General features: G+C 41.1%; 2 protein-coding genes across 5 annotated transcripts in view; both read right to left on the bottom strand.

Annotated features, from left to right (window-relative positions):
- Positions 1-27,832, bottom strand: part of LOC126562266 (uncharacterized) — a 472,552-nt gene that overhangs the window by 34,222 nt on the left and 410,498 nt on the right. The window contains exon 3 of one of the 2 annotated variants that reach the window (XM_050218724.1): positions 300-309. The exons of the other annotated variant lie outside the window; for it this stretch is intronic. The gene's annotated coding sequence lies outside the window, so the exon portion shown is untranslated. Of the gene's footprint in view, positions 1-299; positions 310-27,832 lie in introns of those variants that run through there. 2 annotated transcript variants of the gene reach the window in all.
- Positions 1-27,832, bottom strand: part of LOC126562481 (cAMP-dependent protein kinase type I regulatory subunit) — a 55,640-nt gene that overhangs the window by 22,038 nt on the left and 5,770 nt on the right. The window contains exon 1 of one of the 3 annotated variants that reach the window (XM_050218999.1): positions 5,213-5,235. The exons of 1 other annotated variant lie outside the window; for it this stretch is intronic. In XM_050218999.1, coding sequence (XP_050074956.1) covers positions 5,213-5,230 — 18 coding nt within the window. In that variant the 5' untranslated portion in view covers positions 5,231-5,235. Of the gene's footprint in view, positions 1-723; positions 744-5,212; positions 5,236-27,832 lie in introns of those variants that run through there. One more of the 3 variants, XM_050219000.1, reaches the window with a different exon arrangement.

The raw sequence follows: 27,832 nt of genomic DNA, 5'->3' as shown, positions 1-27,832 counted from the left end.
TTGGGTTGTAGCTATAGAACAGTAAAAAGAGACGAAAAATGCTTATCGTTGGTTTAGTTTGATGATCATTGTATTAAACAATAACAACATTTCCAAATCAAGATCCAAATTTTAGTATTAATTTGAATTTCTTTTAAGAAAACGCAGCTCCACATTCCAATCGAAACGCCGGTAAACCAGCTGTTCGCATTTGTTAGTTAATAGTCAAATTTCATCACTCGATTTCTCTCTCTCTCTCTCTCTCTCTCTCATCCTTTTCTTCCTACCACAAACACACATAAACGATAAATAAGTTGTCCCCCGCGACAGCTGTGGCACGTATTTTCGAAGGATTTAAATAATTTCTTGGCCGCAGGCCAATCGTTTGATTTGATCGTATCGCTCTTCTCTGCGAAATCGAACTGCAGTTGGAATTTGTCACATGATTCAGTGGATTGAAATGAGAAGAAAATTTAGCAAACGAATAACACCTAACTTTGTCAGCAACATCGTTTAAGCCAAACCCCTAACCCGCTACACATTATTGCGACCTTGTGTGACCACGTGCTCCTCCACCAACACAACTGGGCGCCTCCATCGTTATCGTGGTTTATCAAATTATACGACTGCTTAGGTGGCGGCATGGAACGATCGGAACTGTGTCAGCCGTGTCTCGCTACACACTCGGAACGGTTACTTAATCTAATCAATCCAAGAAAGCGCCAATGATGGGTGCCCATATACCTCACTCATTCCGGTGTGATGGCTGGAAGATTTCAAGTTTCCGGTTCGGGTGAAGTTAGGCGCTGTATTACACCCGGTGACGATAAGATCCGGAACTCGGGAACGTATTTCGGGTGCGGCGTCTTGCGTAAACCCGCTCTCCAAATTCGATTTACACTGTTTTCTTTCCTTTTTTTTCCTCACTTTCACTGCCCGGTGACGAATCGAGTCACTTTCTATACAACGGAACTTTATAAAGGTAACAACACACCACACAACATAATATAAACAATTTTGATGCTTATAAATTGAATTTCACTTTTTGCAACTACAAACACAAAAAATAATCGTCACAATTACACAACTGACTTAAGCTCGCACACCTAATCCGACGGTCCGAACACAACTGGGAACATCCGATTCTGCCACCGTCACACACACGCCTTTTTTCCAAACGCTTTACACTCATGCTCTCAAGCGTGCGAAATGCGCTCGGAAAAGAAAGCATATTTTTAGAATCCTACCAGCAAAACTAAGAAAAAAGTGCGATCTTGTTGGTCAGTTTGCTGGTAGCACGTTGGCACTCATCGAACATGTTCGGTTTTCGAATGCTTACTCCCGGATAGGATTCTTCACTCCTAAGTCGAGAACTCTGTATCTCTGTGTACTTATATACAAAACAAAAACACTTTTAAAAAAATCTTCAAAGGTCTCAAAAGACCGGCTAGAAGCATCCAATTTGTAGATCACTCACTCTCGAACGTTAACCGTAAGAGAAAGATAAATAAACACTCCTGCCGTCCGGCTACCGACGGATAATAACAGTGAACCAAAATGGACCATCCAAGCGGTTTCTATTAACACGACACATCCGAAAGAGAACGATGGTTTGGTTAACTACGGGTGGGATTTAACGCGAGATTTCAAACCGAACCTGGAGCTGAAAATAATACACCCACGTTCAACGCGATGCTAGCACACACGCACTCTAAATGTATGTCACTGTCCGTGGTCAGACGGACTTAATCTTAATTTGCCACTTGTTGTGCACAAATCACTCTCGACACCTTCGTATAAGCGCGTATGTCAGATCTGTTCCAATAATTCGCTCCGACAGTGAAGACACTGCCTGAACAATTTCCTTAATCCCTGCGCTTGGCGACACTCACACACACACACACGCGCGTAAGAAGATATTTGGTGCAATTTTATTTTCCAACAGTCGGACAAAAGAGCGCCAGCAGACCCCAAATAAATTTCTACGGGTTGACTTGCTTTAAGAGTTGAACGATTTTTCAATTTTCCACCATTGGAGCATATACACGAGCAGGAAGCACAATCACGCGCCTCACTAGAACAACAAGTGCACCAAGAAACATTACTTAATGCACCTCGTTAATTGAATTTACGACCAATTGCTGTAACTTCCCGGGCTGCACAAGATATGCAAATGGATCTCCCTAGCTACACTTCTTGCAGACCACAATAGAAAAACACACACACACAGGAAAGGCAACGGAACCCAACCCGGACCGTCGTAGTTAAACGTAGTTAAAACGCACCAACCATCTGTAAGTGCAAAGATCATAACCTCAAGCGCACGACGAGACGAAAACAGTTCAACAGGCCGCTGTGTTCCGTAAAGATCCGTTCAAGGTACGCGCCAACCGACGACTAAACAGAGAGAGTGTTCGGCTTTACGTGCACGTCGTTTGGCGCGCGACCAAGAGACACATTTACGCAGACACCAACACACCGACTACGAAGACTGCCATATCCCCAAACGGGGAATGGTTTGTAACGCCAGTAACGCTATCGTTACTGCCGTCTATAGTCCCGCGTCCCGTAAATCCTCAAGTTTCCCTATACTTTTGGGTGGATAGGTGTAAGTGTGTGTGTGTGTAAGTGTGTTCCGGTCGTTACATTTATAGTACGGCATTCAAGTGTTCAGGGAAGGGTCGACGACGGTGCAAGCCAAGAAGTACAGGCATCTTGAACGAACGGCATCCCCCCTCCATACGACCGACTCGCAAGTGTGTCAGGTCTCATCGGACGCACTTCGATGTATTGGTGAATTGTGTCTACCGTCGTTGTTTACGATTTCCGATTCTCCTCAAGAAGAGCTGTGCGGTTACGGTTACGGGTTGGGGATAAGGGTCAGGATGATAAGTAATGAAACAAAGTCACTCTCTCAGCATATTCGAAGACATAAAGTGATGTTCAACCACATACCACAGTGCTGTGGCCGTTAGTTAGAATTTATGTGTGATTATTTTTAATGCTAAAATGTATATAACTGATTTAGTGAACATTTAATTTATTTCTTGTTTTCAAAATATCGCTCTTTTCAAACTTTTTTGTCTTCATTTTTCTAAAACATTCAAAGACATGAAAAAGTGATGCAAACAAATACCGCTTCGATCAACCAGGCACTCATCAGATCGATGATGTAATCAAAATAAACAACTGTGCCCAGCCGTACGAGTGATGACCTATTTTAAACGCACCGAGCGTTATTAATTGACCCTTGCAAAATTAGTCCATCAGTCCAGGGTCCAAGACCAGGCCGGCACAATAATCGTTAAAATACAACCACTACCACCCAACATGTACATCACATTAAACACCACCGAGTCCGGGAGGCTTATAATTCTTACGAACCGTATCAAATTTATGAGCTTTCTTAAATGATGCTTAAACGCCAGCCTTCCTGCGTATCGTACTAATGGCATTAACTTTAATTGTAAACAAATGTGTTGAAACGACCGTACGTCTCGTTTGCTTACTTTAGTGCCCTACACTTTCATTATATCAATGCAATTCTGGGTCTCACTTTTATGTTATTAATTTGGCAAAGTTCCACAAGAAATACGATCAAATCATCCCACCAGATGACAACAGTCCAGGTTGTGAAACAATATGAACTTTCTTGCTCAATCTCTTTTATCCAATCCCAAACAGCACTGCAAAGAATTAAGATACAGCCATTGGCAAGGAAAATTGCATAACAATTGATGAGATAAACAATCCTTTAGCTGATATAGCCCTAGGCAAAGCAGCAAATCGCATCAAAACCATACAAAAAGATAACACGAACATGAAAACCCCGTCTAAACATATTGCCCGCCGGGAACGAAAGCGAATGGACGATGATGAGATCTTAGGCGCCAAACAACTGGAAGTTGAATCCTTATGAGCCCTACATCTGGTACCGACACTCCCGCTGCATGTCATTTTATCCTTGCGTATCAACACTAGTCGAAGGATATGATGGTTCGGTATCGACATCCGGCCGAAATAATAACCATGATCATCGTCCGTAATGCTGATGGATGGTGATAATGATGACGAGCGGAAATGTGCTGTTTCGGAAATGAAATGTCTAGTTCGACGCGGTTCGGCATCGCCTGGAACCATTCAAATCCGCCCCGAGTAAAGTATGGCTTTATTGCGTTTTTCCGGTTCCCGTGAACCTGGCGTGAAGAAATGTGATGAGTAAGTAAGATTCGCAATGAGGTATGATAGTAAAAAAAAATGTTACAATCACAAATGCACGCAATTCTTTATGGACAGTTTCCCGATCTGTGTCAGCTCTTGGAAGTTAAAGATGAGGCGCCTAAAGTTAGGCTATCTGAGTGCATCAAAGTTATTTCTAATTGAACACGTGCAAAATGAATTAGAAATGATCAAAATATGACCCCACAATGCTATCCAATGCGTAGAACGTTTAGAAAAATAAATTACAACATAAGAGATGTCATACTGGTTCTTGATCACCATTTATAATGGTGGTCAAATGGTCATCTAATGATATATAAAAAAAAAAAACAAAATGAATCCACCATCAAGAAACCGAGTTTTTCTTTTCTTCAAAAGTCACCACTTCACATGGTAGCTCTTCATACAACTTTTTGAGCAGGATGTACCTTTCGATTGAAGAAAAGAAATCGTCTGAAACCATAAAACTCAACATCGGTGTACCTACCGCGAACGCGTATCATTACTTTCTTGTTCATCCTTCACGCAATATCCCTGCGTATGTAGATGTGTATGCAGCTTGCATAATTCTAGGCCAATATTTGCTTCCAACCCAAAAAGGACTTACCTAAAAAGGGACAAGAAAGAAAGAGAAATATTTACGTTAGCAAAATACAGGGCCAAAAATGATGATTGATGTCGAAACGGTTACACAGTACTGTTTAAAAAATGTGTGGTTTAAAAAAGTCCACCGAAAAATGATATGAAACCAGATCGATTCGATGAAGAAGAAAATCAATAAACTATAATAAAAAAATGAGCAAAAAATCGCAATCATATTTATGAATATTTAATGTTATGCAAATAAATACCATCTTTCAATCTAAGGCAAATCAATGATTTTTCGCTGTAACGCATAAAAATGATACATAATTTCCGTGGAGAAACAAATTGGCAACATCAACTGCCTTGTGCCGCCACTACTCTAGGTCGAAAGATGCTTGCCATCGAAGCATATTCCATTATTACTCACCAATGGCAAGGTCAACATGATTTCGCTCTTTTCCACTTGCCGAGTCGCGCGAGTATAAATTGTGATGATTTTTTTGTTCCTTTTATTGGTAAAATATGCTGTCCTTTCTTTGTATCCTCGTAACGGGAAGAATTAGCATGCAAAACGAGTACCGAACACTTTCAGCAAACGCAAGGACATGGAAGTTTTTTGTTTTGCCTGCGTGCGGACGGACACACTTTACTCGGGTTCGTACGTTCCGTTCTCTCTTCGGTGCAAGGGATCGTATCGAACTTTTACACAGGAGTGGTCTTTCCGGATTTATTTCCGCTTAGCATTCAATTATGCCGGTTCTCCTATCACTGTACCAATCGTTCGAAACATAGCGAAACGCGATGCACACTAGCTAAAGAAAAAGCAAAACAAAAAATGCGCGTCATTGCATCGATTACTCATATCACCATTTATTTTCCCCAATATTCGAATTATTATTCTCACACGTTCTTCTCTCTGATCGCCAAAGGCAAAACAAAACCAAAATAATCTTCATTAAGGCACGGTCCTTTTCGGTTTTGGTTTGCTGAAAATTAATTTCCCTTCATTTATCAACTTTCCCACTCGCTGGGTCAGCCACCCCAACCGCCACCACACCAGGCGCTGTTGCTGATTAATAATTTGTTTTTACTTTTTCCTTTCCTTATCTCAACCGTAACGCGATACGAAAGCGAATGATGAATATGGAACAGGACACACCACGGAGCAACAGAAAAAAACATGTCCCTCCCCAACAGAGAAAATATTTCAATTTCACAGCCGGTTTACCACCTTCGTTTGCCACCAGAGCTCGTGCCTTCAAAAGCAGGACACTCGATTTATGTGTGCGTGTTTTTTTTTTTCGCAATCGTTGCAAATTATTCTCGATTTACTCACGCGACCGCTTGAATGTGTGCGCCGACCCCCACCACCAGGCGGCAGGATCCCACCCTTAACACAGAGCGAGAGCTAAATTATTTGCGATTACGACGGGTACGATGATTTGTTCGTGAGGTTTTATTTGATTAAAGAAATTTAAATTACCTCCACCCCAACTTAGCCAGTTATGGCTTGGCGATGGAAAGGTTCCAGCTGGCACGACACCGTTTCCAGATGTTACAGGTTGTCGATTGCCTGAGGAACGCGCCAGCGTGAACTATGGTGCATTTGTTTTTCTGCTTTTCGTGGAGGTCAGTCCAACATCCATCCTGGTGGGCGGACTGGAAAAGAAATGCCCCTGGAAGGTATGCAAAGAAGCACAAAAGCTTCAGCGTTTTCCTCTTCGGTGGAAAAATTGAAAGTTTCATTCCGACCAGAAGATGGTAGGGAAGTTTTCAAGTGGGATCCTCCATCAACCCGACGCTTGCAAACCATCTGGGCCAAGCTGGTACGCCCCAAGGGTAGCGGGCGCGCAGAGAAAAGTATTCAGTTCATTAGCAACAGTGTTCCTTGGGTACTCTTGCAGCCAGTGCCGTAATAGACGAACGAGAGCCAGAGTGTGTGTTCGTTACTTACAATGTATTTTGATGCAGGTTAATTAAAAGGATGCTTATAAATGAAAGATGAGTGTAAAGTAGGCAAATCAGGCATTGTATCAGAAACAATCAAAGAACATTTTGAATGATCTCTTTTGCTACACTTTTGCTTTTGAATTTTCGAGTCTTAAATATTGTTCTTCGTCTACTATGGAGTTATAGAGTTCGTCAGGGCTATAGAGTTATTCTACAAATTATAAAAATGTCGAGGTTTCAAAATGTGATTTATGAAGAATTTTGTTTTTTAAAGTCATTTCATTGTCGTCTCAGCCAGTTTGTCTTATTTGTTTGTTTTATATTTTCGTGTTCGATGCAAGAACCATTGTTTTTCGTTAATTAATCTAATGATTTCCTTCATTGTTGCATTTTTTCTACTTTACTAGATGGTTTTGTATATTACACATATTCTGCATTAAGATTTGTAATGTTAGATATAACAATTAATCAAAACAATATTTTAATATCTAAATTAATCAAAAGAATACTTCGAATCAGAATATTTTTCCTTTAACATTTCAACTCTCTCCAAACACAATCATGCTTAAAGTTTGCATTGCAAAATTCTCCATCCATTCAAACCAATTTATCCACACAATCCATCAATCAAACGCTGATGCCCAGTCGGTGTTATTCTTCCGAGAAATAAAAACCCCACCACCAGTCCGCAAGACTTTCGGCTGCTTGAAGAGCTATGGAAATATTTCGACCATTTTAATGGAAATGGCCCACAACAATGCAACCAACCGACAATCAAAAATCCATCAAACTGAACGGAACCAAATCTCACGGGATTAATTCAAGCTGTGCTAAAATGTTCCGCACTTCCAATTCCCACCTTTCAACGCTGTCGCTGTCATTCAACAGCACGTCTTATTTATCAAGCATTAATTGTTGAATGGAACAGGCGAAAGGCAAGGACAGCTTTCATTCATTCCCGTTAATGGAAGATAAATGGGTAAATTAAGCGCCTTTGCAAATAACGATTTATCCCATTGTTTAGCGAAGCTTCAGATGCTTTTGTTTCGTGCGCGACAAACAAAATGAATTTTAACGTTTTGTAACACATTACGATCGTTGTGCTGTAGACTGTTACATGTTGCAACTGGTTTAGAAATAATCCACAACGAACGCAGAATTTTGCTAACAGCCCTCACTGCAGAGGCCCTCAGAGCAGAGGTAGCACACAAATAAGCAAAAATCGATCGTTCTCGTTTTGATCCGATTAAAATGAAGCTTCCTTCGCACGCTTACACTATCCATACGCTTTAGTTGGCCGTTCCCGCGTTGCGTTGCTATACCGTTCTCTCAAGGACTCAAAGCCCAAATGCTTCCACACATTCAACACATTCTGTTGCATAAACACACGCGCTGCTTCTATTCCACAAACGTTGCATTTGCTTTTTTTCCCCCATTCGTGATGTATTTTATCCTGTCGGTGGCAAAATGCAGCACGTTTGAATGTGGTGAAAAGGGGTAACAGGGGTTTTCCTTGAAAGCATTTTAAAGCAGTCTAAAACTGGAACATTAGAATTTAGGAATCTAACAGTGAGCACTAAAAATTTAACAATTTGTGGAACAAAAAATATTTAAAACCATGTTCATATTTTCAAATGTTTAAAATAATGTTGAACAACCCTTTCAACCCAACGTTCAAACGAAGATACCGCCATCGAAAGCTTGGCAAGACCGTACGACCGGCCCGACCATACGTCGGTGCTAGAAGAGCTCTACCTAACAAAGGACGAGTGCGAATCAACCACCAACGATAAAAACACACAACTGACACGATTATGCACTTTTATCAACCCGGTACAGAAAAGGAAAAAATGACAAGATTGAGGTCGAAAGGACGTCAGCTTCCTTCGGTACCAGATGGCTGATTGGCCGCCGGTCCCTGTAACGTTGCAACGGGATGATGCAGGAACCGGAAATGTACTTCTCTGCAAGCAAGTACACTGTGATAAGCCTTTTTTCCATGCACTCAATGCATCCGCATGCACAATGCTTGAAAGAGAGAGAGAGAGTTCAAGTATAATACAAAAGAATGTGACAGAGAGAGAGACCGTGAGGATAGGTATCCCTTAACAGAAGCACAGCTTTTACAAACAGTTCCCAAACAAAGCTTAACTACCACACAGCCGGCAAAAGCATTTATAATGCTGTTCTTCCGCTTCTGCGAACCGCATGTAAGTGGCGGTTTGGTTAGTGCAAGTAATTGTAAGCAAAACCGGGCCGTCCGGTTGCAAACCCTTATTATCGAAACGCACGTGAAACCGTGAAAGTTTGACTCGTAATAAATTTGATACATTTTCTCTCGTTAACATTGATGCACGGTTCGGTGCAAAAGTCCATACGCGCTACAATCAGACCGTGAACGAATGGAAAAATGGAAAAGTTTGCAACAATGTTTACAACGGAGCTTACTCGCAGGCAAGTTTTTAATGAAATTTAGCCATGCTGTGTGTGTTTGAAATGCTGGAACACCACCGAAGGGAAAACGAATTCGAGAAAAAATTCTAACCCAATTTACATAACTACCGCTTATGATATAAAAATGGGTACGACGAAATGGAAATGTGGGAGCAACAATTCTTTTGCCGCATTCTTGATTTCTTGACAATGTATTTCATTTTTATACATTCTTAAAAAATCAATATTACAAAGTTAACAAGAAACATAATAAAATAAAGTTTAACAGCTAAATCACGCCTAAATGTATGCAACGCGCACAGCTCACAATGTAGACGACATCGAGAAACGGAAACAATTATACCGTAACTGAAATTATACTAACTACTGCTACGTAGTATAAATAAAGCCATTTAAAGTATAAAGCCATTTAAGACGCTGTTTAGCTGGAATAACCGATAATCTTCTCGCTAAGCGTAGAAGAAATTTAATATTAAAACATTCCAATTCAACACGTTTTTATCTATAAAAACAAAAACAAAAAAACAAAATGAACCCCAACAGGAAACGGACTATTATCGTCTGACACTCCTTTTCCAATCCTCACAAAGAGTGATTCAAAGTTTCTAGTATATAGTTCTTTTAAAGCAATATTGATTGATGAATCCTTCAACGAAACTCTGATTACAATCAAGCTCTACGCTCTGGAAAATTCCTTTCAGCGCGCTGTCCAAGTGAAAGAAGAGGCTGTAAATCAAATTCTAAAGAAGTTAACCTCCATTTCCTTTCAAGTTCATGTCTACGACCTACTTTTCGAATGTCCTTAAAAACTCCGAATTCCAAACAGCTTCACTCCTATCACTCGGGAGCCTTTGTTCGAAGATACAAACGTTTTGGGAACCATTTATTTCCAAATGTTTGGAATCGATATAAATCTCGCTTGGAGGATGCCAAAAGCCAAATCCTCCCCACCCCACAACACCCACGAAACCACCATGGAAGGAAGATCAACTAAACGACAGCAAAGTTCACCCAGTGGCGCCGTTCCACTTTTCATCGTCCAAACGCAACACTTTCCGCTGGGTATATACGTTTCGGTGGTTTTTCATTGCTTGTCCGTCGTATGGTGTGCGCGTGTCGGCGTGTCCTAAAAAATCCAGCAGACCCACCCTTCGCGTCCGTGTAAGATGAAAAAGAAAGACAGACAGGACAGACACGCGCGTTGAAAATGTTATGTAAATACATTGAGCCACCGAGAACGAACTGTGCTTTGCTGTAACGCCACGGTGGTTTAACGTTCGCCTAAACCTAGTGCAACCCAATGGGACGGAAGCAATCGGAAACAAACGATCAACGGGTTATAGTTGCCTCCAGCACGGTGGGAGGAAAATGTGGATCACTATGTAAACCAAACCGGTCGTTACATTAGCATAGAAATTGAGGTTTTGGTTTTTGTTTTTGGGGGCAGTGTTGGGTCCGTGCGCCGGCTCGCCTCATAAATTCTCATTTGTTAGTAATGAAAGAGAAAATCTAATGAAAGCTAACCATATATTTTACACCAATTTTCATTACCCGTTTAACGATCCTTTGTCAAAAACAATTGCAAACAATCATTGATCCTATAACTCTGTAAAACTTATTTTGTTAGAAATTATTCATCAAAATACTAAAGTACCTCTTCATCGAATCAGAATTTAATGCAATTCTAGGACACTCAGCAGGTATACAAAATACACAATAAAACAGAACCCCGAGATATGAATAGCCTCCCATAACACTTCCATACCCTGCGTTTCATGTTGTGTGTCATAATGATCTTTTGCGTAAATACCTTCCTAACATCCGGTGCTGCTGAAGGTCGTTCCCAGCGCATTTATTTGAATGGAGAAAAGCTGGCTTTAAAACAGAAGGAAAACAAAATTGCCATCGAACGGAAACGGTGGTTGAATTATTTACCCGGCTCGACATTGTCCTGCTCCACGTAGCAGCCAAAGTCGACGCCAACCGGAAATTAATGCGAAACAAGCAACAATATCAATATCCATCCCCCATTTCCGGTGCGAATCGTTCGGTCGAAACGTAAACGAATCACGATAGCATCATTTCGAAAAGGTTAATTATAATGTATTTAAATGTGAGAACTTTCGCAGCAGCGTGGAGCTCGCTTACCGAATAATTGGGCGCTTATGTTCACTGTCAACCTACGAAATGTTACGCTCAACATTGATAAATGTGTATGTATAGATTTTGCAAATAAGCGATCATTTTACAGTGCTAACACGAGGGGTTATATCCGCTTATTGTACACCACACCAGGCGCCTCCATCGAATTGCGATCGCAATTTTACATGGCATTTCAAAAATGCATAAAACGCTTACCAGAAACAAAAAAAACCAATGCGAGAAAAAACAGGTAATCAGTTCAGTTCGATGTTTTCATTTCCCATTTAAATTTTTTATTTCCCATTTTCCGAATGACGGTTTATCAAATATCAAAGGTGCTTTCCCTCTGTACGGCGGCCCACCCAATATAAACACACAACATTTCACATATTTCATGATAAAAGGGACACGTGTGAACGACAGCTATTTTCCCACAAGGTTCATCTGAAAAGCTTACACAAGCACACACAATCGTGGATACATTTACGGGCTCAACTTTGGTGACATCTGCCATGCACATGAGCTGAGTACAATGAATGGAATACTCACTTCACAGGTAGAGAATTGAATATGGTTCTCAGAAGTGTGCCGAGAATAATGAAAATCCTTTAGCAATGAAATTTATTAACATTATTATTGCGGAAACACTAAGCATTTGTACAAAATGGCGCTAACGATGACACTCCTGCTCACAGAATGGTTTGCTTTCCAAATAGAAGGAAAATGATTCCAGAGAAATGGATTATTAGGTAAGCAACAGCATTCCAGGCAAGGCAACAGCAAAAATTCCAACCGAAACGCACTTCAAAAAATGAAAACGAATCTTATTTTTGGAGCATCACTCAGGACACCGTTCTGGCAGAATAGTTCTGTTTGCACCAGGATCTCACCAACAGCGTGTCGATACACGCTTGGAACATCAAAAACATGAATCCTTTTTTGCATGAAATGCTGTTTGCGTTTTCCGCCCAATGTACGACTTCTTGAATGAGGATTTTTTGTTAGAATATTAAATAGATATGAAGAGCAGGTCAGTAAAACACCATGGTCATGTTTCTGACAAGCGCTGTTTTTGAAGTGCACGCATACAATAGAAGGAGCGCAAAACACAGAGCGAGAGGAAAAAATAGTACACAAAAACACAAAATGCAAATAAAAGCTTGCCCGCATGTTTGCCACAAACAAATACGGTTGGCCAAAAATAGGCCAATCAAAGAGCATTGAAAACCGAATGCTATACCGATACCGATCCAAAGACAGAACACACACTACACAGAAAAAGAGAAGAGTTGCCCATCGGGAAAGTCAATAAATCACGCATCTTTCCTCCACCGTTGGGAGCTGTAACACTTCTGACAGGGATGTCAATCCTGGCTGGTGGCGATACGCTTTTGCTCCGAAGTTACAGAACTACGACGTTCGTGCCCACCTGAGTTTAGCAAGAATTTCACCAAGACTTTTTACTTTCGCCCTACTTTAACTCTCCAAGGGTAATGTGAACTTTCGCTGGCGACGGTAAGGATGGCTCCAAATACAGTGCTCTTCGCATCAGCTCAGATTCACTGAAAACGAAAATTCGAAGAATGTGAAACAATTCTGCGAATTTGTGTATACAACAGATCTCTTGGGCAGAACGTAATTTGTTCCATCTCAGCACTACTTACAACATATTTTTAAACGGACTGAAAGGTGATCTTTATTTTTGTCATCCGATTAAAGAAATGGAAGATGTCCAATGGTGGTGGTTTTTCCTTTCAATGCATTACTTAAGTTTGGAATGAACTGAAGTGTTTCCCAAAAAAAATCAACCAATTTGAAGTTGTACAGGGTGTTAAATAAGTTCTATTACAACATTTTATCGTTGCGTAGATGCACATCATATGTATGCGAAGTATTGGAGTAAGCGGGAGAATTCTACAGCTACCAAAAGAGTCCTCTACGGGAACGATCACTGGTAGTCCCTCAACAGGATGACAGGATGACTGGCCAAACAGAATATTGTGCAAACGTGGTTTGGAAAGATATTGATCGATTTTCTCGAAATTGCAAAAGAAAGCAAATCTTTTAGTTTCATTTTTAAAAGACATTTTCCATTCCGGCCTCTGTAAACTGTACTGGGGTATGTAATAATTCTGTTATGGCAGCGTATTGTTGTTGACGATTTAAAATGCTTTACATCAGTGAATACTTCAAGATGGAATAATTTAAAAAAAATCCTATATGTACACTTTCTTCTTGAGCAAGATTATGAAGGGATATTTCGCACATGAATGATCAGCTAACATCGTCAGTCATCAAACAAAACAAAAGATACTAAAAGCTTTATGGAGACCCTCAGTCCGACAGGAACAAACAAGACAAACATAACATCGAGCAAACCATTTTATTTTTACGTGGCAGATCTGATCCTGTGTCTTAGCTGTGAAATCTTAAAAGAAGCATCAATTGTTATAGGCTTCGATCACTTAGCTGCAAACAACTTTGTGGTAGCTATTGTCCTATTTGTTGGAAAAATGTGTCACTGAAGTTAATCAATACAGAAACAACGTTTGATACCAGGAATTAAAAAATGGCAACATACAGGTCACCTAACACCCTATCGAACTGACAGAGCACTGCCTAAGTGATCGTCATTCCCTGAAGATGTAGAAAAAGAAATACCTCAACGAAAACAGCTAATGAAGGCGATACAACTTTAAGTATCTTTAAAGTTAACTGAGCGGTCCGTCTGGACAGGACCGGATTTCGAATCCCATCCGGAACGTTCCCCTGCCGTGAGCACTGATTATCTAACTACTTGTTCGATCTGGAAATTCGTTCAATGACCTAGTAGGCCGTTAAGCCAAGAAGAAAAAGAAAAAAGCTATTTTTTACGAATTTATGTATGCTTAAAAGAAATGCCTTTCAAATCACCCAAAAACTCGCAATTAAAATGCATAAGCTAAGCTAAGCTCGCTAAATGGATCGCAAACGTAGACCGAAAACCCAAGCGTTGTGTCAAAACCATTTTTGGGTTTGGTAGGCATAAACATTGAGCGCAAACATTTATAAACAAACTTTCAAGCGCAAACATTTGTAAACAAATCGTTCCTACGACGAAAGAAGAAGATAACTATGGATATTTACCTGTGTTATGATAGTTTTATGAATAATAACATTTTACTGTATTTTAAAATTAATTTTATCCGCTATTTTCTGTACATTTTGTTCGCTAAAACACAAAACCTGGGTTTACGCTTCATGTTTGCGCTCCATGTGGCTATACGGCTACCGTTTATCCGCCATCACAATAAACAAAATCATCCTCAAAATGAATGTCTCCCACCGTGCGTCAAAAGTACGTCATCATATAAATTAATTGTGTCACCTACAAGAAAACAGGAAACGCCGACCAAACGCCGCTAGCCGAAAGTTATGTTTTTTTTTTTCTTTTTTTTGTCACCGCCAATCCTCCTATTCCAATCAACCGACTAACGGTGATCACATCTGGTCTGAACCAAGCTTAGTTAAAGCAAAAGGTGACATACTAAGCAAAGAGTCTTGGAAAGTGTCGCACATCAATCGCCGACAGGGTGCGTGAGGCAGTGGTTCATAAAACGAGTGATTAATTACCATAAAGCACCATAACGTCAGGATAATTTAGCTTCGTCGATTCAGTGACGAAATCGAAAAGGCTAGCACAACGGACAGAGCCAACGCTTTTATGCCGATATCATGACGTCGATAAACGGAAGGCAACAGGGTGTTTCGTTCGTCCTGGGTACAGGTATACCGCTCCAGCCGTACAGTCTCAATTGGACGGGAAAGAAGGGAAAACAAAGCGTAAATGCGTCATAATCGTCGAGGTTGTTAGTAAATCAATTCAATCCAAAAATGGAAATCAGATCCATCCCGACGACCTACTCCACTTTAATCCTTTCTTCTTGGAAGAAATTGGAGAAGATTTGATGATGCGGTTCGGTAAAGCGGTCGATACGCATTGCTGCTGTGTACAGACCGTGGGAAAACTCGGCGTGGATTGAACAGCTGTGGGCCAGTTAGGACAGGCGGGTTTCGACAACCGTCCTGCCGGTTGCGGTCCATAAACTCTGGCAATCGATTGCAAGTTGGGCAATGTTGTGAATAACTAGTCCGTAGCCTAATTGACGCCAGAAAGCCAGAAAGCAAAGCTGTTAACTGGTGCTTGGACATGTCGCAACGCGGCAAAAGTAGTTTGCCGGTTACGAAAACGAAATTAAATTAAGGATAACTTTTACCAACGAAACAGACTTCATCAAAGATACAATAAAGAAAGCATTATGTATTCTTTTCACATATCTACGTGTTATCAATGCTGATGACCGGTTTTTATATCTTTGTTTTAAAGAGATTACTCTTGAACCATGATTTCAAATAAAATTACTTAAACTTCTACGACTCCTATGATTAAAGTTCTCTATTTTGGTGGAAACACACTTTGCTTTGCGATAAACACACATACACACAAGACGTGTCCTTCCGATTCTTCCAAACTTCCTTGTGTACTGATCTAGACCATTATCTTACACTAATCCACGATTAGATAACAAAGACCATAGAAAAAGGGTCACAGAAACGGATTAGCCAGAACAATGCAAGAAATGTCCCAAGTTTGTCCATACACCTCCTCCTTGTCGCCAAGAAATGCTCGCACACAGGCACAACTTTTCTACGCGTAAACACACACACACACACACACACACAAAGCCAGACCCATTTGCCCCGTCACGCACTGATTAATTGGAATATCACCCTGTCCATAGCGTTTACCAACCAAATGGACGGAGAACGCGCTAAAACCGAAATGCTCGAAATTCCTATTCTTACGGAATGGGAAATATTCAACCAACGCGCAAACCGAAATACGCGCACACACCACAACACACCGTTCACTGGAAGCGCCTCCTGAGAACTGACGCGACTGATTCGCGATACTCCCGCGCCAGGATGCTCGAACCCATCGAAACGGTAGTCGAACGTCAAACGCGAAGGATTCGTGGAACAATATTTTCCCAGCGGGGGGAAAAAAACAGTTTGAAACGAAAAACAGTACACACACATACACATCCTCGTTTCAACACACAGAGAAGCAGCAAGCAAAATGGAGGTGATCAAGAATCCCAACAATAGGAAAATGTCACGAGTGAGATGAGCGGAAAGATCCTTCGCCTTTTGGGGGGGGCTTTCCCTACCAAAGGAAAGAGAGCGCATTATACACTGGATGGCACCGGACAACCGCCGTTGATCAAAAGAAAGCAAAACACTATCAACACACAAACACCATCCTACCAGCAACCGCACTGTTCGTTTGCATTTAGATTCTATACCATCATAACAACAACGGCGAGTTCTCACCGTTTTCCCACGGTCCACAAGGAATGAGAGCTTTCGGTTGCGCCTCCATGCTTTCAGTGTGTTTGTGAATGGGGCAGCAAATGGAGCCTTCAGCGTGTGCCCTTCAAAACATTACACCACTACAATCGAAAGCGAAAGCTTCCCATCCGAACAGACGTCATATGCTAGCGGATTGTCAGCGTATGTTGTGAAGGTCTGCGTGCAATAGCCTTTCGGTACCGCGTTGATGACCTTCAGATTGTTGCCAATCGGCGAATCTGAAAGAGATAGTCCTAGTGCACTGTCCACACTATTCTGTCTTGAGTATGGGGTTGATAAATTCTACCGGTGTTCCGGTGATACTAACACACCAGTACCGGGGTCGCATTACTACATCACACACCCGTGGGTAAATGCACACGCAAAAGTGATTGACGTCATGAACCACCCTTAAGCATGCAGATGGGGATGGGCAGCAAAGGCTGCGCTCTATTGCTTTGTGTTGCAATGGTGATTTTGATTGTTGTTAGTAAAAGTTTTATATTAAAAATTATATTTAATTGAATACAAAAGGTTAAAAAAATAAACATAAAATGGATGTGTACCTTTCCAAGATATGATAAAAAACAGTGTCCGGATCTATGATTAACTAAACCGCACATTTTGTGGCAGATGTGCGAGTTCTCCATGCAAACTGACAGTCAAAACTAGCCACTACAATAAGAATTTTCTTTCAAGAAAAAGTCCAAAAAAAATCATGCGAGTAAAAACTCCATAAATAACCAAAACAAAGGATTTTTTGACGCCTTCAGAGGCTTTTTAAATATTAGAAATACGTAAAATTGCGTTAGAATTAGTAATCAGAACTGTCAAGATAGTTGTTTGATCAAGCCCGCACTACGGGGGGACGGTTCGGATGAGATTTGAGCCCCGATCATGCCGTTTAAAGACCGGAGCCGCTATCACCTATGCCACCGAGCATAGGTGATGAGCCTCGATGAGCCTTGTACGCAATCATCTAACTTTGTGAAGAAATTGTTAAAAAATCTATGTTTTTCAAACATGTCAAAATATCTGTTGCCAAAATTTCCAGGATGAGTTAAACTTGTATACCTGTTTTGGTTGAATTTCTTATGCTTACTCTTTTTTGCAAAAGCTAGCTAAAATTATTCAAATTTCTAGCAAACTTATTCTAAAAGTAGACTCCACATTGAGGGATCACGGACTCCACTTTCATGAAAAATTGAATAAAATGGAAAACTGTAACTTGTGTACAGGACAAACAAACAAATCCTCTCTCATTTCAATATCGGTCTCGCACCGGAAATATTCTCCATTCGCTTGGGAAGCACTTTGTGCGCTTGTTTGCTATAAAGCTTACGCCATTACGAGCTTTAGCATTTTGTGAGAAAGCGCCAATGATTTTCCATGGATGGAAAACTTTGAGCGATACCGAATGATAAACAAAGGGAAGCTTTTCCGAAAATTGCCGAATGGTACAAAAACGAAACAACGCAACAGGTTTCTTAGTATACCATATATAGACGGAGAATAACGAAAAATATCATCGAAACGACTTCGATTTGCTTATAAAACTAAGTTAAATATTTTGGCAAAACGATCCTAGCTTAAAATCAATTCTTAGTGTTACCAATTTTAAAATTCAACCGAAAATGGTTTTGTAGTTTAGGGTATCTCGGCTTAACCTTTTCAATCTTTAGTTGTTTAAACTATAATTTATTTCAGGTTTATAATTCTTACGCAAGAAATTGGTTGCTTTTGAACAAATTCAAAAATGCTATAGAATGTAAAGATGCTGATAAACTATATACCAAAAGTTTATAAAATTATACTTATCAGAAGTATCGAAAGCTGCAGTTTGAAAATCGGGTATAAAAATGGTCTTAATCTTTGTTCATTCAGCGTGGATTTGTTCAATTTTACAATCAATTTCTGATACAAAAATAAGGAAGAAAAGTATATACGAGCCAAAAAGAATGAGGTAACAATGTACTCAAAGCAAAAGATCGAAAAGAAATGCCTGAACTTACTCTAAGCGATGTTGTAACTACAAACGAAGTAAGCTGTAGTCGAAACTACTCTCAACCATAGCTCGTTATCATGTTTGCTTTACACCAAGTCAAAACTTTCCATCTCCTTTCATCGACATCTTTTTGAATCTTTTTTTTTTTTCTTCTGAAAACATATCACTAAGCAAGAATCACATATTGTTATACGCTCCATCTGATTAACGAGAAAATTCTCTTCAAAAAAAACTTTTACATTTCTTTGCTTACTTCTTATCCTTCCTCCTTAAACAACATTCAAATCGCTATGCAAAAAAATCCCAAAAAAAAAACTTCCCGCAAGTGGGTTTGTCGAGCACAATTATGTTTAAACGATAACAAGCGTCCAAAAATGTTGCCATTAAATGTAACATTAAAAGTAGCGCTGCCGAATGACAAAAGACTTTCTTAATTAATTGCATCTGCGTGGATCAGACAGGTTAAGGCGAAAAAGAAACGGCATAGCTGCCGCCTTATAACTTTGCAGTTTTAGAAGTGCTTTTTTTTGTTCGTCGCTAGACAAGGCGTAGAAATGAAAGTTTTCCAAGCGCATGGCCCAACCGAGGATAAGGAAAACCTTATCAACATTAGTTCTCTTTAGCAAAAGCTTTTACGGAAAGACAGGAAGCTAGAACACGCTTAAAATACAGTATTTGTTCTAAAAAATGGGCGGAAATTGTACAAACATTAATGTTGGTTAGTTATTGACACTTTTTTACTATTTAGAGTGTATTATTTGTCTACAACGATGCCTTAACTGCATTCATATAGTGATTGGATTCAATGCAGGAGTTAAAAAAATGAAAGAAGGCAACATTAGGATTTAAATTACTAATTTTTAACCTTTGAATCATTCTGATAAAACATCAAATAATCATCAAACATCAAAATAATATTGCATATCTTCAGGCGTTTGCATGAAACACAAAACGTTACTTCAGCATTAGGATATGATGTTGTGCAGCACAATCCTTGCTGTGCTTGCAATCCTTTTCCTATTCCAAATAGCATACATTGACGTGAGTCTCATAATGAAGCAACGCCAACACAAATAAAATATCTCTCCAACATTCGTGACATACGCTTTTACAATCAGACAATGACAACACAGCCCAAAGCATACCTTCGATTCACCAGCTGGCCCTGGCACTGCATCAGTCAGATCCACAACTTCGCGCTTCTCGTTCGGTGCCAAGTTTTCATCACTCAACGGAAGACGGTGTATCCATTGGTTGGTCCTTTGAACGTTTTTCTGTCCAGCTGATAGCAAAGATTGATTCACACCACCTTCCAATACATCAGCTTTTCCCACATCATCACCATCCTTGCTGGAATCCCTTGCCAAAGGAGGGTGATGCTCCGTCCGTCTCCGGATGGTGTAAAATCGAAACCTTCTTCTACTACCCGTCCGACCTCCTGCATAGCCATCGCTGCCACCCGTTGCCTCTTCGCTTCCATCACGACGCCGCCCAGACGATCCCCTGGACGATGGAAGGAAAAACGATCGAACGCGATTGAGTCGACTCCCGGGAGACACCGTAGATGGTTCCGAAGCAGTTGGTCTGCCGTCACTGGTCGAAGGAAGGCGGTGGTCCGTTGATTCGATTAAATTGTAATTCTTGGACGACCCACCGCCAGCATCGGTTCCACTAGTTCCGAAAGTCTTCTCGATGCCGAACAACGCACCAAGCCGATTTCCCATCGTCCACAAAGGTGTGGGGGGTGGGGGGGAGAGATTTTCAATTTAATCACTTCAGGGACCTACCGAAACGACCTGACACAAAGAGCTAGTAAAACGTCGTTCTTTTTTTCCCCTCAGCTCTAGCGCAGGACTCTCGCTCCTAAATTGTATACTTTAATTTACAACTGAACCGAACCTTACATACGAGAAACAATTCACACAGTTACTATTCCTGTTTCCCTTTTTCTACGCCTTAAATTACAGAATCTTCACTTGAGGCATGCACTTTAACTGCACATGTTCGCTACTAAGAGCACTGCGGGAACAGCTAAACCCGCACAAACATAATGCCAATCTTCCCCATATCTGTATCATTTAGTTTATCTAATAATCGATACTTTTACCTTTTCCAATCGGCACAAATACTCCATATCACTGTAAATATACCTTTATCGATCCCTTTCGCAAGTTTTCCTTCGCTGTATCGAGAAAATGGGATCGTGATTAGATAGCATGAACCCACACCCACACAACACGGAATCGTTGTCGCTGCGCCAGAAGCAAACATTTGCCGAAAACTCATCCGAGAGGCAAACAATATATGGCGCCCTCTAGCGATTGGGGGCGACACTGGTGTCAGATGTCAAAGCACAACACATTGCATACATTGGATTCGTTTGCGATCCGAGGAATAATATGCTGGAAGGGGTATGCGCTGTCTGGGCGTTCTTCAATCCGCAATTCCATTTCATTCCAATCTCTCGGACGTATGATTGGCACCAGAAACGTACGGTACGGTAAGAGAATTAATTTCACATCGATTTCAAACATACTAGATAGCTGCAAGCCACCGCAAGGAAGCAACAGATAAGATAAGATAACGAGCTGCATTCGTTTGTTTCTTTTCGTTTGTTTTAGTTGTTTTGTCCTACCACATATGTCTAGCTGCACGTAATCGAAAGGAATATAAACGGGGAAAAAAACTTCCCATTGCGTTACAAACGTTACAGGGGCGTTACTGTGCTGTGTTGCACGGCTCAACATTGTTGTTGGGTCAAGGGGAAGAATCTTAACATGATTAGTGCGCCAATAAAGCTGTGGTTTGCCTTCGTAAGTGTATATCGCTGCGAGGTGAGGTTTTAAATCAATTAAATGGCTTCTCGCCTTCTCGACCGGTGCCGGGAGTTAAATCTATAAAATTGATAATCCTTCTTATCTATCATTTCATTGACATGCTCGTGGTTTCTCAAGACCATTTTAAGGTTGTTCTAAGCTTTGCGTGGATTTAGCAGGTCACACACTCTACAACTAGAACAAACGGTGACAGAGAATGATAACTTATTCGTAGCGGAATATATTATTCTTTTATTTACTTAAAGTATCTTTAAACCTTAACCAATTTATGAATTCATGATCGACAATACAATTGAAAGAAACGGCAACTAAATGGTGTCAGGTAAGTGAAATTCTTGGAGCAATTTACGTTTACTTCGCTAACAACCCGATATTTACGAGGAATTTTCAGACTGCTCTCCAACAATAATTTGAGACAATTCAATGATGACAGATTGTTCACTAAAAGATATTCCTCATATTCTCTTCTATTCTTATCAGGCGCTACAATCGCTTCACGGGCATGTCCTACTGCTGAAATCCTCTAAAACGCTCGCAGTCCAGCGTCGTCCTTTACCAGTCTATTATCCTGGCCTTTCTGACGGAGGCATCCACGCCATTACACCATCTTAATTTGGGCCTACCACGCCTCCTGCGTCCATTTAGACGATCTAAAAAGACTTCACGGGCTGTATCGTCCGGTGTCATTCTAATGACATGACCAACCCACCGGAACCTGGCGATAGTGCGATAGCGCTGTACGATAGTGAGTTCATCCTACAGCTCGTAGAGCTCGTCATTGTAACGGCCACACATAAGCGACCAAAAATCTTGAGCATCATCCTCTCGAACGCGGCTAAAAGGTACATAGTCCCAGTTTCGATCGTCACGACATTTGTTTTGATCACAGAGTTGTTTTGTAGCTGGTCCTGACTTTTGATGGTTGAAGCTGGTTGGAGAATAGATAGGCTAGTCCATTTGCTGGTCCATGGTGCAAAGCCTTGGTGGTTCGTCACATTACATTCCATCATTAACATACATCATTTAACTGTGCAAATCTTTGTCTTCTTGTATTACTTTCCTAAAGGCCCTTTAACCTAGACAGACATTACAGGATCCGAAGTTTGGTGTACTTTTAACTCCAAGGCTACACACTGCGGCAAGTAGCTACACAATATTGAAGTCATTACAAAATTGTTGCTACATCGGATTCCTATCGGATCGTTAATTAGAATCTTATCCGAATCACGCTGGGGATTGAATCTTCGAATCGTCCGATTCACGAAGGACCAAGCATCGATTCACAACCGGACCGTCTCCCAACAAATGGAAGGTCAAGCCAAAGAAAATAATAATAGCAAAGCAAGCCCTCTCGAAGTTACTGTCATTGGGTCATAGTAGAAGATGAATTAAATGTGTTAAAAAACATTTTCCTTATTTATTTAGTCATAGTCAGGCAAAATAATATTAATTAAATGAAAACAAAATTTATACACCACATATTCTTATTCACTACAAAAACCTCCATCAGCGTACATTGCCACCGTTCGATCGATTCGTGATTATCATCGTTAGCAATAAGTCCAGCCATAACCCGTAACGTTATAGCTTATTTCCCACCCACTGGTTACAATTTACGTCTTCTGCAGAACATAATTGGTGGTCTGGAAAAACGCGCCAGGAGCAAAATCTTTTACACATCACCAATTATATCGCATTGGGCTGTGAGAGTGTGTATGTGTGTTGGTTTTCATCAACAAAATTGCCACGAATTGCTTCGCACGCCCCTTGACAACCGTCGCACCATTTGAATAACTTAATCAACAAAAAAAAAGCTTCCCGATGATATCTCGGATCACAGTTCGTAATTGGATTGATTATCCATCGTTAAATTTTCAATCCACCACCACCCACATACCCACCGCGAATTTACGCGAGTGGGACAGAACAATTTTAATGGCTAAAACTTCTTTTACTGATGGTGTCCTGCAGCGTGTCGGTGGATATTGGCCGTAGAAAATATGATACATTTTTAATACCTTGCGCTCGTTGTACATCCCACTCCGCCGAACGATCTGCTTGTGGATGCACAGCCTTAATTACCTTCATTTATTACATCGTTACCTAACGGACCAGAGGAGCAACATTTTCTGATCAGATTCTCTTACCGGCCAGAGTGTGGCGCACCCAGACCAGGCCATCGCAAATTAATTTTTAATAACAACTACCCGGTAATGAATGGTTTTCGCGTTTTCTTTAGAAAACTTGAGCAAAAAGAAAAATATTTCCTAGAGCGCGTTTCGTTCCACGAAAAGAAACATTTTCGGAAAGCAAACTTCCCGATGCTTTCGCTTTGGCTGCGAGTAGAATGAAAGTTTCGAGCAGAGCTAAAGCAGAACGATCCTTGGAACGGTACTCGTCCGTGCATGTGTACATTGCCTGCACGAGGAAGCGAATTTTGTGCGAGAACATTGTTCCGGCCAACACCTATGCGATGCGAACCATACCTTCGCTGTGGGTGTGTACTTTTCGGTCCATATATGGCAGCATCTGTCGTGAAAAGCACAAAAGAAGAAAGACGAAGTGGGTGGATAGTTTGGTCGCCATACCTCATACTATAGGCTCAGGAAGTAGAAACTCTGGTAAATATAGTGTGTCGTTGCGTTGGGAATTCACCAGGTAACGTGTCAGCGCGGGGCAAGAGTTTGGCGCTAGAGACGATGGGCTGCTTTCCCAACCAAGCCAGATCTCGATTCAGTAAAAGCATAGTGTGAGAGTCGAAAAATTGGATGACAAAAGGCCAGCCTGGGAGCGGATGCAACGAAGCACAAACGAACACCTGTTACCGCAACAAACAGTGGGATAACTTCTAGCGTTTGTATGGGTGTCTGCACAATAATATTGTTGATGGGGATTGCATCAGTACTAAGTTGTCTGTTCAATATTTTCGCAGTTTTTATTGGCTGATATTTGAGAATTTCTACCAATTTCTTTGGATGGATTATTCGCGCCTAACTTTGCCATTAATACAGGCAACAAAAGGCTCATTTAGAAAAGCATTTGACTTATTATCACGAGCAATTATCTGAGGCAAGGTCCAAGAAACGCGAAATTTAGATATTTAAGTACAAGATAGCATATACATAGAAGAAGACCCTAATCTGCGACAAAGCTTAATAATTGATCTTCAAAATCGTAGGATCCCAATTGAGTCATATTTATCCATATTACAATTTAAAGCATTTTATGTTGAGTAAAATCATATCGTTTCAACCCACCGTGTGTCACGCCCACAAAATCTTCCAACGATTAGGTGATATCGTGAGAGTATCCTTCCTCTTACCAGAGCTCATCTGGTCGTTTGCCATTGAATCCATCAACCCACACAAGTACACACACGTACCGGATGTTCCGAGCCAAGGCAAGAGCACAATCGAACCCTGTTGCATTGGAAATTGTATGACGCATTGACAACACGTTGAAGAAAAAACCCAACACACCCAACACAACATGGAAGAAAGGAAATCAACATGTGGCACATCGTGTTTTGCAAGTGGGCGCAAAAGATTATGGAAAAAGGAACTTGGTCGATGCCTGAACCTTCCGACCGAAATAGACAAGCGGCGACGCAAACGAACGGCCCACGAACATTGAATCAGATTTTCCAACCACCAGAGGGATCGGAGAGATACACGAACATAGATGAAACTCTACATCAGAGAAAGTGAACCGCATGAGTAGAGCTTATCGTCCATTTAAGCCGTTTATATTAATCATGTTGAATGAGGGCTATTAGGCAACTAAATTGTCTGTTTCATGTTGCAATCCTTTTTGTGTCAGAGCATTATCTTCTGATAAACCTCCGTTTGCAATCGGACGTATACCCCTTTGGAGAAGATGGTATCGATTGAGCTGTTTCGTCCTGATTATTAAACCTATCAAAGAACAATATATGGACCATTTCACAAGAAATGCTTTACAACTGCAACTTTCCGGTGGTGGTGTGTCGATAGAGTTCTATCAATTCCGTTTAACAGTTTCAACGAGCTTTGGTAAGATGTTACCAACCTTTGCTCATGGGTGGCAAAGCTTAACCCTGTCGCCAACAAGTCGTAACGTCATCCTGTCCGTCATCATGGTGCCGGTTTTCTTCCTCTATACGCTCTGGTTCTAATTCACATTTCGTTCAGGAAAATCTTTCCATCCTCCAAACCTCCACAAACACCTTTTTGATGACCTCATCGGCTGACGTTACCGTATATAGATTTCAAACGAAAAAAAGGATAATTTGTAGAGCGCACGACCATGCTTTTTTCCCTCCATGTTCATGACGATAGTGTTTTTTTTTTTTGCCGCAAGAAAACCGATTATCGTTTGCATTATCCACTAATCAACCGTTCGTCAAGGTTTTTGGTAACATGCCTGGCACATCTAATGTGGCTACTGCATACACAACAACACGCCATTCGATCCACTTACGATGTGAGTTCCTATTTTTTTTTTTTTGTTTGGACATAGAATTCTTTATGTGTCAGTGCGAGGCACTGAGGGAAGAACACAAAAATCAACTTCTAAGTATTTAAGTAATACTGATCAAAAGTTTCTATTGCTTCATGATGAAATAATATAAATACAAATACACATTTTGAACGAATCAATTCGTGTCGTCAATCAAAACAGACAGCTAACACACATCCTTATTGCCATTATTAAACGAAAGGCTCTCAAACAACCATTGCCAAATGATATGGAGAACAAATCGTTCAAGGTTACCCCCGAAAGTATAAGCACGATTAAAAATTAGACAAAAAATAAAAATTTCAATCGTATGCTAATTATCGCACTTTTAATCTGACGCCACCCATCAGGTTCATCACAGACTTGTCCCGAACGATTTTCGACACTTTCTTCCCGTCTTTTTGAAAGCTGTCGATGTTCTCCGCAGCTTAAAAATGTCATACAAGTGTGCCTTGGTAAGCGCCCAAAAGTAACTCAATCGGTCTGGCTTCAGGGCAGTTCGGGGGAATCATTTATTTCGAGGCATGTACCGTACCTCCTGTTCTTCATACTATGCGATCCTGTCTTTGGCATGGTGAACAGAGGCCAAATCCGACCAAAACTACACTGGATGTTTTCGTATCATGGACAGCAAACGTCTATTCAAACACTCCCGGATGTAGGTATCGGTTCTCATCGTCTCCGTTGTCCGTTTTTGATGTACCCAGTTTTTGAGCCGCATCGCGAACGGAACTTTCCTTTGTTTGGTTGAACACTTTTACTATTTCCCGGTCCAACTGTTGCTCGACAGGACCAGGATTTCAGCGCATCTCACTTCGTTTGCAATTTTAATTTTTTTCGTAATTCAATTTTAGCAAAAAATAGTCGAACAAAAAATCCGAAATTTCATGCAAGAACAAACAAGAGAATTATGGAAAATATTTGCCTAGCATAATTCTGTTTCATTATTAAATGAATTAAATATTACCTAACTATAGACAGTTGGCTTTTGACCATGACTGGAACTGATTTTGCTGGACCATTGCTGGTGAGGGAGTATGACAACATGATCGTCATCAGAGTCCTTAATGCTCAGGTCGGACGGGAGGAGGCAAATAAACCAACAATTGGAAGCATCAGCGCCCACCTGCTGAAAAACTCGGTTCAGCTACACCTGGAGATCACCACTACAAACCTACTCCCAAATCGACCACGTTCTAATAGACGTGAAAACGTACAGAGGCGCAAGCGTTGACTCGGACCATTTCCCGGTAATGGTATAGCTGTGCCAGAAACTCCCTGTGGTCAACAACCAACGGAGCAAGCCTACCCTAAGGCTCTATCTGGATCGGTTGAGGCGTGTTGATGTGGCAGAGGGGTATGCGGCAGCCAGTCATTCACCCAGTCTATAAAAAGGGCGACAGGCTGGAATGCTCGAACTATCGTGCCATTTCAGTCCTTAATGCCGCTTATAAGACCCTGTCCCAATTCTTGTTCTGCAGACTTGCCCCCCTTGATACAGATTTCGTCGGCAGCTACCAAGCGGGGTTTGTTCGAGGCAAACCCATCACCGGCCAAATCTTCACTCTTCATCCTCCAGATGTGCCGAGAGCGCCAGATCCCTAAGCACCACCGGTTTATCGATTGCAAGGCGGCCTACGATACAATAGATCGAAATGAACTATGGAATATAATGCAGCGGTACCACTTTCTTGGAAAGCAGATCCGGCCACCACCAAACCACCGGCAGAGCAGATCCGGCCACCACCAAGCAGATCAAAGGCCACCATGA

The sequence above is a fragment of the Anopheles maculipalpis genome, chromosome 3RL, assembly GCF_943734695.1.
Source record: "Anopheles maculipalpis chromosome 3RL, idAnoMacuDA_375_x, whole genome shotgun sequence".
NCBI classification, from domain to species: Eukaryota; Metazoa; Arthropoda; class Insecta; order Diptera; family Culicidae; genus Anopheles; species Anopheles maculipalpis.
The sequence above is the reverse complement of the archived record's forward strand: the minus strand, read 5'-3'. Positions and strand labels throughout refer to the sequence as shown.